This window comes from Leptosomus discolor, chromosome 7 (genome assembly GCF_034619465.1).
Source record: "Leptosomus discolor isolate bLepDis1 chromosome 7, bLepDis1.hap2, whole genome shotgun sequence".
NCBI classification, from domain to species: Eukaryota; Metazoa; Chordata; class Aves; order Leptosomiformes; family Leptosomidae; genus Leptosomus; species Leptosomus discolor.
The window spans coordinates 52,225,637-52,239,961 of NC_141397.1; the positions used below are offsets into that span (position 1 = coordinate 52,225,637).

General features: G+C 57.9%; 1 protein-coding gene across 1 annotated transcript in view; it reads right to left on the minus strand.

Annotated features, from left to right (window-relative positions):
• The window catches only part of LOC104343184 (IgGFc-binding protein-like), an 82,540-nt gene that overhangs the window by 39,051 nt on the left and 29,164 nt on the right, over positions 1-14,325 (minus strand). Inside the window, exons 36-60 of the mRNA XM_086468594.1 lie at positions 13,746-13,987; positions 13,368-13,651; positions 12,981-13,258; positions 12,084-12,682; positions 11,140-11,704; positions 10,789-10,988; positions 10,307-10,687; positions 9,658-9,944; positions 8,723-8,998; positions 8,367-8,461; positions 8,027-8,176; positions 7,166-7,422; positions 6,978-7,062; positions 6,462-6,545; positions 6,076-6,162; positions 5,465-5,706; positions 5,087-5,370; positions 4,700-4,977; positions 3,803-4,401; positions 2,859-3,423; positions 2,508-2,707; positions 2,026-2,406; positions 1,377-1,663; positions 442-717; positions 86-180 (exon numbers count right to left, since the gene is read on the minus strand). Coding sequence (XP_086324720.1) covers positions 86-180; positions 442-717; positions 1,377-1,663; positions 2,026-2,406; positions 2,508-2,707; positions 2,859-3,423; positions 3,803-4,401; positions 4,700-4,977; positions 5,087-5,370; positions 5,465-5,706; positions 6,076-6,162; positions 6,462-6,545; positions 6,978-7,062; positions 7,166-7,422; positions 8,027-8,176; positions 8,367-8,461; positions 8,723-8,998; positions 9,658-9,944; positions 10,307-10,687; positions 10,789-10,988; positions 11,140-11,704; positions 12,084-12,682; positions 12,981-13,258; positions 13,368-13,651; positions 13,746-13,987 — 7,077 coding nt within the window. The remainder of the gene's footprint in view (positions 1-85; positions 181-441; positions 718-1,376; positions 1,664-2,025; positions 2,407-2,507; positions 2,708-2,858; positions 3,424-3,802; positions 4,402-4,699; positions 4,978-5,086; positions 5,371-5,464; positions 5,707-6,075; positions 6,163-6,461; positions 6,546-6,977; positions 7,063-7,165; positions 7,423-8,026; positions 8,177-8,366; positions 8,462-8,722; positions 8,999-9,657; positions 9,945-10,306; positions 10,688-10,788; positions 10,989-11,139; positions 11,705-12,083; positions 12,683-12,980; positions 13,259-13,367; positions 13,652-13,745; positions 13,988-14,325) is intronic.

The window sequence follows — 14,325 nt, forward strand, 5'->3', positions numbered from 1 at the left end:
AGGTGAGGATGGCCAAGCAAGTGGAAATGCATGAGCCGAGAGCCTAGCGCAGCCAGTAAGACACAGGGATGGGAGGCAACAGTGCCTGTGCTTGTCCCAGGTGCTGGCAAAGTTGTTGTATGTGGAGGCCATGTTGAGGTGTCTGGCAAGGGGGCCAAGGTGTACAGTGGCAAGGAGCTGCTGAGTGTACAGTGAAACAGAGGTGGAGAAGGTGCGTTGCATAATGGGGATTTGTTCCCAAACGGGGATGTTGCCCCTTCCCAAACACCCCCACACCACGGCAAAAGGAGTGCAGGACAGGAATTCCACAGTATCCCTGTCACAAAGAATCTCTTCACCCTAGGGCTGGCCCACCAGAGCGGTTAGGTGACACATGGGGAAAGCTTCGCCATAGCTGTCCCGTTCCTTGAGTGTGGGCCACAAAGGAGACCAACAGAACACTTACCACAGCCAGTGCCAGCACTCCAGTCTCCCAGAGCCACACCCGCCTGAGCACAGACTGTGGCATAGGCCCCCAGGTCATTGCAGAGCTGCTCCGTGCTGCCACCCGTGGCACACTGGTCATAGACGCAGCTCTCAAAGTACGTCTTGGGCGGCAGAACTGCGTGGCATGGCTGGAAGGGGCCACCGAGTTGTGTGAGGATTGCACACTGCTTGTTAGCTGCCTCCTCCTCAGAGGGGGAGCAGGACGCAGGAGGGCTGATGGCCGGGTCACACCTACAAAGCAGACAGCCAGCCCTGAGCTCACAGTGTCCTGTGGGCCCTGGGCACACCGTTTCCTGACCTCCTCCCCAACCAAAACCTCAGCCTCTGGAGTCCAGACCCTCGCTAAGACGAGGCACCCACCGCTGTCACTTCCAACATGGCCCACAGTCACCCTTCCCCCCTGTGGCCTCAGGTGGAGAGAAACAAAACGCTGAGGAGTCAGCTGCAATCCCAACAGCTTGGGAAAAGCATCATGCCAAGTGAAGACGCAGCGTGTGGAATGGGATGGCAGGGCCCTGCACAGAGGTCACTGAGGACCCCAGAGCAGAGTGCCTATGGGGAGAGAGGACCATGCACCCTGACTGCATGGAGGGGCCTGGACACCGCCACAAGCAAGCCAGCCTTGAGGGGAAAGGGGAATAGCCAGACGTCTGGCACCCGTTTGCAGACAGGACATCCCAACGTGGGTGGAGCAGAGAGGTGAGATGCAAGACCGATACGTCTGCTGCGGTGGAGCCTCTACGTGCTCTCACACGCTTTCCCACAACTGCCTGCCTTCTCTCCCTTGCCTCATGCCTGACATTACCCACCCTCCCTCCTTATGCCCCTCATGGCTCCCTTCTCCCACGCTGCCTTTTTTCCGTCATCTACGCAACAGAACAAGGACTCACGGCCACTCGTCGTCTGGCACCATCCAGCTGGCTCCAAAGTCATTGAAGTCGGGCACGACAACCCCATCGGGTCGCATGAAGTCATCCTGCTGGCTCCCAGTGTACGTCCCACACAGCCCACACAGCTTGCCCTTGTGCTTCTCAGACACCTTCACTAGGAGCTCATGGTCCCCGTTGAACTGCAGCTGCAAGCCCATCTTGGTAGAAACCCACACGTAGGAGCCATTCAGGGAAACGGTCACACCGGGGGCAGGAGAAGCAGGCAGGGAGGCCGGAGCGTCGTTGATCTGAACGGGGGAGAGAGAGGGAGACAGAAGCATAAAGAGATGCCCTCCACTGACAGGTCGCAGTTCTTCACTGTGATGGTGCCAGGGCCCAGTGGCTCGGAAGCACTGATGGCGTGCGGAGTCCTGCCCAGGCCTACAGAACAGCAGTGAATCTACATGCGGCACACCGAAAGCTCAGGAAAACAAGCCGAAAAACTGTTGCTGCACGGGCAGCCATATCTGCCCCGCTCAGAGCCTCGCCGCGCTCTTCTGTGAGCACGCCAGCAGACTGAGGCAATATCAAGCTCTCGCTGGGGACAGAGTGGTACTTAATGGTGCCTAGGGCATCTGTTGTTCCCAGGTGTAAAAATGAGGGGCCTTACGTAGACCGCCTTGTTCTTGCGCAGCGCAATGTGGAGGCCTTCCATGGACAGTGCCACAGAGTCCAGAGCTGTCCAGCTCTGGCTGCCACGATGTTTGTTGCGGGTGGTGACAATGAACCCAAGGGAGGAGTTGCCGCAGCCTGTCACCACCGTGTAGTTGCAGGAGCCCTGGAAGTGGTGAAGCTTCCCGTCGAAGGTGCTGTAATGCGGGTCGCCGTAGATGTGGCAGAGAGCAGTGCTGGCTGGGTAACAGCCCCTCTGGCCGTTCTGGATCTTGCAGACCTCGTCCTCACCACAGGCCAACGCAGAGCAAACCATCTGGCCGTTGGCTTCACACCGGCACTGCCGAGTGCAGTTCTCACTCACAGAGTACTCGCCTTCCTGCAAGCAGAGAAATACCAAACGTCAACGTATCAGGCAGGAAAGTAGAGGCAAGGGAGTGCCCTGGGAGGGGTACAAGCCAGGGCAGGGTTTTCACTCACGCTGTAGTAGTTGCCCTCAAAGAGGCAGCCACAGCGGGCCTCAGGCACACAGCTGTCTCCGCTGAGGAGGAAGCCAGAGGCACACGCACAGCCCTCCACGCAGGGCTTGGAGCAGTTCTGCGGGGCTTGTCGGTCCACACAGGTGGCAGGACAGGCAGTCATGCAAGGATCATAGTAGCTGTTGGTGGGGCACAGCAGGGCTGCAATGGGAAGGGAACAATCAGGACCAGCAAGCCTTCAAGGAAGGACGACCTTCTGGGAAAGGGAAGACCAAAAACTGGCTTTGGCCAGAGGTTCTGAGCACAGGGAGCGGCACGTTTCCCTGCTGGCAACGGCAAGGTGGGTACTCACGGCAGAAGGTGGCATTCCTCCAGGGAAGAAGAGTCACGCCGGCTGCCTGGCATGCATCAGCGTAGGCCTCCAGAGCAGCACACAGGACCTCGTGGCCACCGTTCAGGGCACAAAGGTCATAGAAGCAGGTCTCAAAGTAGCTCTGGGGATTGATCACGGCATGGCAGCTCTCAAAAGAGCCAGGCCTGGCAGTCAGCATGCCACAGAACTGGTCCGATTGGTAGAGCTTCTCCTCTTCTGCACTGCAGGGTGGGGAGGGGACGGGGACACCACAAGAGGCGTCACTGTCTGGGACCTGCCAGCTCTCCCCCAGCGCGTTGGAGTCTGCGGCTTGCTGCCCGTTGGGCATCATGTAGTCGTCCTCTCTCCGGTTGTTGAAGTTCCCGCACATGCCGCAGGTCAGGTTGAAGTAGGTGGTGGGCACCTTCACCTCCACCGAGTGGTCAGTGTCGTAGGACACTCTGAGGCCGAAGTCTGTCTCGAGGACGATGTAGCGGCCGCTCCCGCTCACCGTGATGGCACCTCCCGCTGCGCTCACTGGCAAGGTCTGGCGCACACTGTTCACCTAGGGCAGACACACAGCAATGGGCCCTGGCCTTGCCCTTGGCCTCCCTGGGGTCTGCAGCCCCAGCGAAATCAGCTGTCAGGCCAGGCACGGCAAACCGGAGCCCGTCATGCCCTCACACCCAGATGCCCCTGTGGCTTGCAGAGCCGTGTCTCTGTTCCGTGCTCTGCAGGGGCCTGTGTTCAACAAGGGCCACATTCCCCGTTTGCCTCTTCCTTCTCCAGCCCCTCTGGAAAGGAAGAAAAAAGCAACCCAGTGGCGTCAGGGGAACCCACCTGGGCCTGGGACAACGGACGTATCTGGTACATGCCAGGCCCTGCCAAGAAAAGCCAGCCCCGCCTTGCGGCCACGCCACGCTCGTGCCAGCCCCGCTGCCTACCAGCACTTGGCTCTTCTCCTTCTTGACAATGGCAATGCGCTCTCCGTACACCTCAACCAGGACTTCGCGCACATAGGACACTCGGGTGTTCCCACGATGCTCGTTCTTGGCCTCAACGTTGAAGTAGGGCAGGGAGGTGGTGTTGGAGCACACTTTGGCCAGGGTGTAGGTGCAGTTGCCCATGAAGTTGTGCGTCACCTTGTCAAAGGTGTTGTAGTGAGGGTCACCGTGGACGTGGCAGATGCCGTAAGATTGTTCCAGGCACACAGGTTTCCCATCCTGCACCCCGCAGTACTGTCCCGCAGGGCACGAGGCACTGGAGCACTGGACTTTGCTTCCCCGCGCGGGACAAGTGCACTTTGAGGAGCAGGTGTTGTCCGTCCAGAACTCTGAGCCCACGGGGTAGTGCTGCCCGTTGTGCCAGCACCCGCACTGCTGGCTGGGCACGCATCGGTTGTTGTAGAGCAGGTACCCGCTGTCGCACACACAGCCCTCCACGCACGGCAGGCTGCAGGTAGCAGGAGCCATTGGGTCAAAACACGTGGCAGGGCAGGCTGCAGCACAGGGCTCGTAGTGACTGTTGGCTGGACAGGCGATGGCTGCCGAGACAGAAGACACGGCCATTACTTGGAGAACATAATACTTGTTTGTGCTGTATTTTTTCCTTTGAGAAATTAAGAGCCTGTATTTTCTCCGTGGTCTGCTTGCCTCCACGGGTATTGTAAGTCATAACTGATCAAATGAAACAGAAAACGGCACCTCTAATACTGCGAATGCAACTGTCTGTAAATCCCCATGGCACATAATAAAAATATTCCTCAGTCCCCACCCCACTTTTTCGTTCCTGTTTTGTGTTTTCCCAAGAGTAACGGTCTGTGGTACCATGCGTGGACTTACGGCAGAAGGTTGCATTCCTCCACACAGGTATCTTGACACCAAGCGACTGGCAGGCATCCGCGTAGGACTGCAAGCTCCTGCACAGGGCCTCGCGGTCCAGCTCCAGCTCACACAGGTCATAAAGGCAGGTGTCAAAGTAGTCGTTGGGGCTCAGCACAGTGTGGCACATGTGAAACGGGCCGCTGGTGTCAGTGAGGATCCCGCAGAAGTGGCTGCTGGCAATGACTTGTTTGTCTGTCTCATTGCAGGCTGGGGTGGGGAGTGGTCCGGCTGAGCAGCTGTGGAAAGATGGCGAGAAGGGCCCTTGGGTCACCCGTGGGCTTCTCCTGGTGCCTCCCCCTCCCCTTGCCCAACACGTCCCCCCACCTGCTGGGGACACACACCCACCTGCTGTCGTTGGACACCTGCCAGCTGTTGCCCAAGCTGGTGGAGTCTGGCTCCAGCACCCCTTCTGGGTTCAGGAAGTCATCTGCTGCCATCCCGTTGTAGTTCCCACACATGCCACAAACCTTCTGCCCAAAGGTGCTTGGAAGCGTCACCTCCACCCGATGGCTCCCATCAAACCTCACTCTCAAGCCAAAGTCTGTTGTGACCACAGTGTAGAACCCGCTGGATGAGACCTGCACGCCCGCGGATGGGGCGCAGGGCAGGACCTCTGCCACCCCGTTGACCTGGAAGGACGGAAACCCAGTCAGGTTTGGAGCAACCCATTTGTCACGACCCTCTGCTCTTGCACAGCCCCACCGCCTCACCCCTCGTGCTTACCGTCACCACTCCGCCCTTCCCCAGCCTTATCCGCTGGCCAGCCACATCGACATCCACGTATCGGACATAGGACACACGAGTGTTGCCTCCCCTGTGCTCATTGGCCGCTTCCACATTGAAGTAGGGCAGCGAGCTGTTGCTCTCGCACAGCTTGGAGAGGGTGTAGGTGCAGGTGCCCATGAAGTGATGTAGCTGCTTGTCGAACGTGTGGTAGTGAGGGTCTCCTTCCACCACACAGGTCCCTGACAGTGGAAAGACCAGAGGAAATGTTCAGTTAAGCACTTCCTGCCACCTCTTCTCCCCAGCCAACCTTGCACAAAGAGCATCAGTCCCATGACTGGTCTACCGCTTTTACCAAGAGACAGAGTTACTGGAGAATTATGTCAAGACAGAGTTACTTCTTCAAGGCATCCGATTCAAACATCCTCAAACACTTAAACGCCAGAAGTACAGGTGGCCCACCCCAAACCTCAGACAGTGGGTAGCATTCAATGTGTGTCCGAATACAGCAGGAAACGGACAAGGCAAATAACATCCCTCCAATGCAAATGCTCTGTGTATCCACTTTGGGTCTTGAAGATGACTCAAAACACTACCAATAATAGCAGCACCTGAGGTTGGCCCAGGTGTTGGTGTTGTACATGTTGGCTGCATTGTGTTGTCTGGCAGTGGAGTCGAGGGTGTAGTAGTAAGTGGAACTACGGAGAGACCGAGGTAGAAGTGGTCAGTGCCAACATGGGAGATTGGTTGCAGGCAGCTGGCCCAGCCTTCCCAAACCCCCAGCACCGTGACCGGAAAGGCCCAGGCCAGGGATCGCACAGTGACTCCTCAGCAAAAACCCCAGCACTCAGGTGCTCTCCCACCGGCACAGCTGGAGATAGAAGGAGACACGCATCCCCTTCGCTATAGACACTTCGACGCTTGGTCATGGGCTTTGGAGGAAGCAAAATGAACAGTTTCAACAAAGAGTAGAAGATGGGGGCGAGCATGAGAGTACCTGAGCTTGGTGTGGGTTCTGGTGTGGGTGGAGGCCGTGTTGTGGTGGTCGGCAAGGCGGTCCCGGGTTCTGCCGTTGACGGACGTAGCACAAGAGAGGGTTAGAGGGGATCATTGCCAACATGGGAGATTTGTTGCAGGCAGCTGGCCCACGCTTCCCCAACAGCCAACACCGTGACCAAGAAGGCCCGGGGCAGGGATCGCAGAGTGACATCTCAGAAAGCGCCCTGCCCCTCACGGGCTCTGCCACCAGCAGGGCTGGGTGATAAAAGCACGTTAGGCTCTTCTGTACCTACGGTCAGTGTCTTGGCTGTGGGCCATGTAACACATGAACTTAATAGTGACTGCCAGCAGGGCCAGTGCTCCAGTCTCTCAGAGGGAAGACTGTTTGGGCACAGGCTGCATCACTGCCCTACAGGGCACTGCAAAGACAACCTGTGCTCCTGCACCTAGCACAGCCTGCCACCTCAGTTAGTGACCTCTCTCAAGCCGCACTTCCCCAAGCCAAGCCTTGTACCTGGACAGGATCCCTTTTCAATGGACAGATCATCCAACGCTACGTCGCTCCGGACATCTTCACCCCATTCTCCCTCGAGGACAATCTAAGGGAAGGGATAGTTCCCAGCATTAGCTCCAGACGCAGGTGCAAAGGGCCATTAGAAAGCAGCGCTCATCTCAGATGACAGTGAGAGCCTGTGCCCTTACCTGCATGTTTCCTGTGCTGTGCACCGTGACCTCTCCCAGGTTCCATCTGTCCCCGTGGTTCCCAACGCGGCTCCAGACCAGCTCTAGGTCTTCGTCCGTAGCCACGTACACCCGCAGGGCCATGGTTTCAGCCGCTCCGTACATGTGATACCAGAAGCGGAAGCAGTACGGTCCTGCTGAACTGCACAGCGGACTGACCAGATGAGCCGCAAAGCCAGGGAGGGCATTGCTCCCTTGCAGGTAGATGTAGTAGCCATCTGAAACAAAGTGTGAGCTGTCACACATCATCAAATGTAGACAAAGCAGCCAGGGACAACCCAAGAACAATCCTGGGAGCACCCCTGCTGCAGTTCAAGGCAGGCAAAAAGAGGGGAGAGCAAAGACAGGTCCTTTGCTAGCCACAACCCTCCCCAGTCCTGAGTCCACCTATGAACCGTGCTCTCTGAGCCCTGGCAGCTCTATGGCTTGGACTGGGCAACAGCGCCACCTCCAAACCATTGCCACAATCCTCCCATGGCTCTGCAGCTTTGGGGCCCACTCATTGTTGGCTTCTGGAGAAGCCAGCATCTCCTGAAAGAGAGCCATTCCTGTTCCCTTGAGACAGCCAGGTCATCAAGCATTGCATTACATTCCCCCTTGCACGGCAGGCCCTTGCCTGCCCTGCAGGTGCCACGGACTGATTCCCAGGGCTGGAAATCTTCCTAAAGGAAGGCTCTGGCTCTGCGGGAGGCTGCCACAGCATCTCTGGACTAAGGCCAGGAAACATATGGCCTGTATTTGCTGTCAGAAGAGGTTTGTCGTCATCTTCCCAGGGGCACGCCTCTGCCTGAAGGACTGTGGTGTACTCATTGCTGTTCCTACCTCCCGTTGTGTGGTCAAAGGAGGGGCCGGTGTTCTGCGTGGGCGTTGGCCCCTTGTTCCTTGTCCAGTCAATGCTGCTGTAATCTGCCTGGACCCACTCACAGAAGTCGTTGTCGAACGTGCAGGCAAAATTGCAGTCTGTTGAGGGAGCTGGGTACGGTGCAGAAAGGAAAGCAGAGTTTCTAGAGTGAGGGCGGCACCACCTTTTCCCCGGGTCCCACAGGGCACACCTACATCCCTGGCATGCTCATGGCCAGGTGAGGATGGCCAAGCAAGTGGAAATGCATGAGCCGAGAGCCTAGCGCAGCCAGTAAGACACAGGGATGGGAGGCAACAGTGCCTGTGCTTGTCCCAGGTGCTGGCAAAGTTGTTGTATGTGGAGGCCATGTTGAGGTGTCTGGCAAGGGGGCCAAGGTGTACAGTGGCAAGGAGCTGCTGAGTGTACAGTGAAACAGAGGTGGAGAAGGTGCGTTGCATAATGGGGATTTGTTCCCAAACGGGGATGTTGCCCCTTCCCAAACACCCCCACACCACGGCAAAAGGAGTGCAGGACAGGAATTCCACAGTATCCCTGTCACAAAGAATCTCTTCACCCTAGGGCTGGCCCACCAGAGCGGTTAGGTGACACATGGGGAAAGCTTCGCCATAGCTGTCCCGTTCCTTGAGTGTGGGCCACAAAGGAGACCAACAGAACACTTACCACAGCCAGTGCCAGCACTCCAGTCTCCCAGAGCCACACCCGCCTGAGCACAGACTGTGGCATAGGCCCCCAGGTCATTGCAGAGCTGCTCCGTGCTGCCACCCGTGGCACACTGGTCATAGACGCAGCTCTCAAAGTACGTCTTGGGCGGCAGAACTGCGTGGCATGGCTGGAAGGGGCCACCGAGTTGTGTGAGGATTGCACACTGCTTGTTAGCTGCCTCCTCCTCAGAGGGGGAGCAGGACGCAGGAGGGCTGATGGCCGGGTCACACCTACAAAGCAGACAGCCAGCCCTGAGCTCACAGTGTCCTGTGGGCCCTGGGCACACCGTTTCCTGACCTCCTCCCCAACCAAAACCTCAGCCTCTGGAGTCCAGACCCTCGCTAAGACGAGGCACCCACCGCTGTCACTTCCAACATGGCCCACAGTCACCCTTCCCCCCTGTGGCCTCAGGTGGAGAGAAACAAAACGCTGAGGAGTCAGCTGCAATCCCAACAGCTTGGGAAAAGCATCATGCCAAGTGAAGACGCAGCGTGTGGAATGGGATGGCAGGGCCCTGCACAGAGGTCACTGAGGACCCCAGAGCAGAGTGCCTATGGGGAGAGAGGACCATGCACCCTGACTGCATGGAGGGGCCTGGACACCGCCACAAGCAAGCCAGCCTTGAGGGGAAAGGGGAATAGCCAGACGTCTGGCACCCGTTTGCAGACAGGACATCCCAACGTGGGTGGAGCAGAGAGGTGAGATGCAAGACCGATACGTCTGCTGCGGTGGAGCCTCTACGTGCTCTCACACGCTTTCCCACAACTGCCTGCCTTCTCTCCCTTGCCTCATGCCTGACATTACCCACCCTCCCTCCTTATGCCCCTCATGGCTCCCTTCTCCCACGCTGCCTTTTTTCCGTCATCTACGCAACAGAACAAGGACTCACGGCCACTCGTCGTCTGGCACCATCCAGCTGGCTCCAAAGTCATTGAAGTCGGGCACGACAACCCCATCGGGTCGCATGAAGTCATCCTGCTGGCTCCCAGTGTACGTCCCACACAGCCCACACAGCTTGCCCTTGTGCTTCTCAGACACCTTCACTAGGAGCTCATGGTCCCCGTTGAACTGCAGCTGCAAGCCCATCTTGGTAGAAACCCACACGTAGGAGCCATTCAGGGAAACGGTCACACCGGGGGCAGGAGAAGCAGGCAGGGAGGCCGGAGCGTCGTTGATCTGAACGGGGGAGAGAGAGGGAGACAGAAGCATAAAGAGATGCCCTCCACTGACAGGTCGCAGTTCTTCACTGTGATGGTGCCAGGGCCCAGTGGCTCGGAAGCACTGATGGCGTGCGGAGTCCTGCCCAGGCCTACAGAACAGCAGTGAATCTACATGCGGCACACCGAAAGCTCAGGAAAACAAGCCGAAAAACTGTTGCTGCACGGGCAGCCATATCTGCCCCGCTCAGAGCCTCGCCGCGCTCTTCTGTGAGCACGCCAGCAGACTGAGGCAATATCAAGCTCTCGCTGGGGACAGAGTGGTACTTAATGGTGCCTAGGGCATCTGTTGTTCCCAGGTGTAAAAATGAGGGGCCTTACGTAGACCGCCTTGTTCTTGCGCAGCGCAATGTGGAGGCCTTCCATGGACAGTGCCACAGAGTCCAGAGCTGTCCAGCTCTGGCTGCCACGATGTTTGTTGCGGGTGGTGACAATGAACCCAAGGGAGGAGTTGCCGCAGCCTGTCACCACCGTGTAGTTGCAGGAGCCCTGGAAGTGGTGAAGCTTCCCGTCGAAGGTGCTGTAATGCGGGTCGCCGTAGATGTGGCAGAGAGCAGTGCTGGCTGGGTAACAGCCCCTCTGGCCGTTCTGGATCTTGCAGACCTCGTCCTCACCACAGGCCAACGCAGAGCAAACCATCTGGCCGTTGGCTTCACACCGGCACTGCCGAGTGCAGTTCTCACTCACAGAGTACTCGCCTTCCTGCAAGCAGAGAAATACCAAACGTCAACGTATCAGGCAGGAAAGTAGAGGCAAGGGAGTGCCCTGGGAGGGGTACAAGCCAGGGCAGGGTTTTCACTCACGCTGTAGTAGTTGCCCTCAAAGAGGCAGCCACAGCGGGCCTCAGGCACACAGCTGTCTCCGCTGAGGAGGAAGCCAGAGGCACACGCACAGCCCTCCACGCAGGGCTTGGAGCAGTTCTGCGGGGCTTGTCGGTCCACACAGGTGGCAGGACAGGCAGTCATGCAAGGATCATAGTAGCTGTTGGTGGGGCACAGCAGGGCTGCAATGGGAAGGGAACAATCAGGACCAGCAAGCCTTCAAGGAAGGACGACCTTCTGGGAAAGGGAAGACCAAAAACTGGCTTTGGCCAGAGGTTCTGAGCACAGGGAGCGGCACGTTTCCCTGCTGGCAACGGCAAGGTGGGTACTCACGGCAGAAGGTGGCATTCCTCCAGGGAAGAAGAGTCACGCCGGCTGCCTGGCATGCATCAGCGTAGGCCTCCAGAGCAGCACACAGGACCTCGTGGCCACCGTTCAGGGCACAAAGGTCATAGAAGCAGGTCTCAAAGTAGCTCTGGGGATTGATCACGGCATGGCAGCTCTCAAAAGAGCCAGGCCTGGCAGTCAGCATGCCACAGAACTGGTCCGATTGGTAGAGCTTCTCCTCTTCTGCACTGCAGGGTGGGGAGGGGACGGGGACACCACAAGAGGCGTCACTGTCTGGGACCTGCCAGCTCTCCCCCAGCGCGTTGGAGTCTGCGGCTTGCTGCCCGTTGGGCATCATGTAGTCGTCCTCTCTCCGGTTGTTGAAGTTCCCGCACATGCCGCAGGTCAGGTTGAAGTAGGTGGTGGGCACCTTCACCTCCACCGAGTGGTCAGTGTCGTAGGACACTCTGAGGCCGAAGTCTGTCTCGAGGACGATGTAGCGGCCGCTCCCGCTCACCGTGATGGCACCTCCCGCTGCGCTCACTGGCAAGGTCTGGCGCACACTGTTCACCTAGGGCAGACACACAGCAATGGGCCCTGGCCTTGCCCTTGGCCTCCCTGGGGTCTGCAGCCCCAGCGAAATCAGCTGTCAGGCCAGGCACGGCAAACCGGAGCCCGTCATACCCTCACACCCAGATGCCCCTGTGGCTTGCAGAGCCGTGTCTCTGTTCCGTGCTCTGCAGGGGCCTGTGTTCAACAAGGGCCACATTCCCCGTTTGCCTCTTCCTTCTCCAGCCCCTCCGGAAAGGAAGAAAAAAGCAACCCAGTGGCGTCAGGGGAACCCACCTGGGCCTGGGACAACGGACGTATCTGGTACATGCCAGGCCCTGCCAAGAAAAGCCAGCCCCGCCTTGCGGCCACGCCACGCTCGTGCCAGCCCCGCTGCCTACCAGCACTTGGCTCTTCTCCTTCTTGACAATGGCAATGCGCTCTCCGTACACCTCAACCAGGACTTCGCGCACATAGGACACTCGGGTGTTCCCACGATGCTCGTTCTTGGCCTCCACGTTGAAGTAGGGCAGGGAGGTGGTGTTGGAGCACACTTTGGCCAGGGTGTAGGTGCAGTTGCCCATGAAGTTGTGCGTCACCTTGTCAAAGGTGTTGTAGTGAGGGTCACTGTGGACGTGGCAGATGCCGTAAGATTGTTCCAGGCACACAGGTTTCCCATCCTGCACCCCGCAGTACTGTCCCGCAGGGCACGAGGCACTGGAGCACTGGACTTTGCTTCCCCGCGCGGGACAAGTGCACTTTGAGGAGCAGGTGTTGTCCGTCCAGAACTCTGAGCCCACGGGGTAGTGCTGCCCGTTGTGCCAGCACCCGCACTGCTGGCTGGGCACGCATCGGTTGTTGTAGAGCAGGTACCCGCTGTCGCACACACAGCCCTCCACGCACGGCAGGCTGCAGGTAGCAGGAGCCATTGGGTCAAAACACGTGGCAGGGCAGGCTGCAGCACAGGGCTCGTAGTGACTGTTGGCTGGACAGGCGATGGCTGCCGAGACAGAAGACACGGCCATTACTTGGAGAACATAATACTTGTTTGTGCTGTATTTTTTCCTTTGAGAAATTAAGAGCCTGTATTTTCTCCGTGGTCTGCTTGCCTCCACGGGTATTGTAAGTCATAACTGATCAAATGAAACAGAAAACGGCACCTCTAATACTGCGAATGCAACTGTCTGTAAATCCCCATGGCACATAATAAAAATATTCCTCAGTCCCCACCCCACTTTTTCGTTCCTGTTTTGTGTTTTCCCAAGAGTAACGGTCCGTGGTACCATGCGTGGACTTACGGCAGAAGGTTGCATTCCTCCACACAGGTATCTTGACACCAAGCGACTGGCAGGCATCCGCGTAGGACTGCAAGCTCCTGCACAGGGCCTCGCGGTCCAGCTCCAGCTCACACAGGTCATAAAGGCAGGTGTCAAAGTAGTCGTTGGGGCTCAGCACAGTGTGGCACATGTGAAACGGGCCGCTGGTGTCAGTGAGGATCCCGCAGAAGTGGCTGCTGGCAATGACTTGTTTGTCTGTCTCATTGCAGGCTGGGGTGGGGAGTGGTCCGGCTGAGCAGCTGTGGAAAGATGGCGAGAAGGGCCCTTGGGTCACCCGTGGGCTTCTCCTGGTGCCTCCCCCTCCCCTTGCCCAACACGTCCCCCCACCTGCTGGGGACACACACCCACCTGCTGTCGTTGGACACCTGCCAGCTGTTGCCCAAGCTGGTGGAGTCTGGCTCCAGCACCCCTTCTGGGTTCAGGAAGTCATCTGCTGCCATCCCGTTGTAGTTCCCACACATGCCACAAACCTTCTGCCCAAAGGTGCTTGGAAGCGTCACCTCCACCCGATGGCTCCCATCAAACCTCACTCTCAAGCCAAAGTCTGTTGTGACCACAGTGTAGAACCCGCTGGATGAGACCTGCACGCCCGCGGATGGGGCGCAGGGCAGGACCTCTGCCACCCCGTTGACCTGGAAGGACGGAAACCCAGTCAGGTTTGGAGCAACCCATTTGTCACGACCCTCTGCTCTTGCACAGCCCCACCGCCTCACCCCTCGTGCTTACCGTCACCACTCCGCCCTTCCCCAGCCTTATCCGCTGGCCAGCCACATCGACATCCACGTATCGGACATAGGACACACGAGTGTTGCCTCCCCTGTGCTCATTGGCCGCTTCCACATTGAAGTAGGGCAGCGAGCTGTTGCTCTCGCACAGCTTGGAGAGGGTGTAGGTGCAGGTGCCCATGAAGTGATGTAGCTGCTTGTCGAACGTGTGGTAGTGAGGGTCTCCTTCCACCACACAGGTCCCTGACAGTGGAAAGACCAGAGGAAATGTTCAGTTAAGCACTTCCTGCCACCTCTTCTCCCCAGCCAACCTTGCACAAAGAGCATCAGTCCCATGACTGGTCTACCGCTTTTACCAAGAGACAGAGTTACTGGAGAATTATGTCAAGACAGAGTTACTTCTTCAAGGCATCCGATTCAAACATCCTCAAACACCTAAACGCCAGAAGTACAGGTGGCCCACCCCAAACCTCAGACAGTGGGTAGCATTCAATGTGTGTCCGAATACAGCAGGAAACGGACAAGGCAAATAACATCCCTCCAATGCAAATGCTCTGTGTATCCACTTTGGGTCTTGAAGA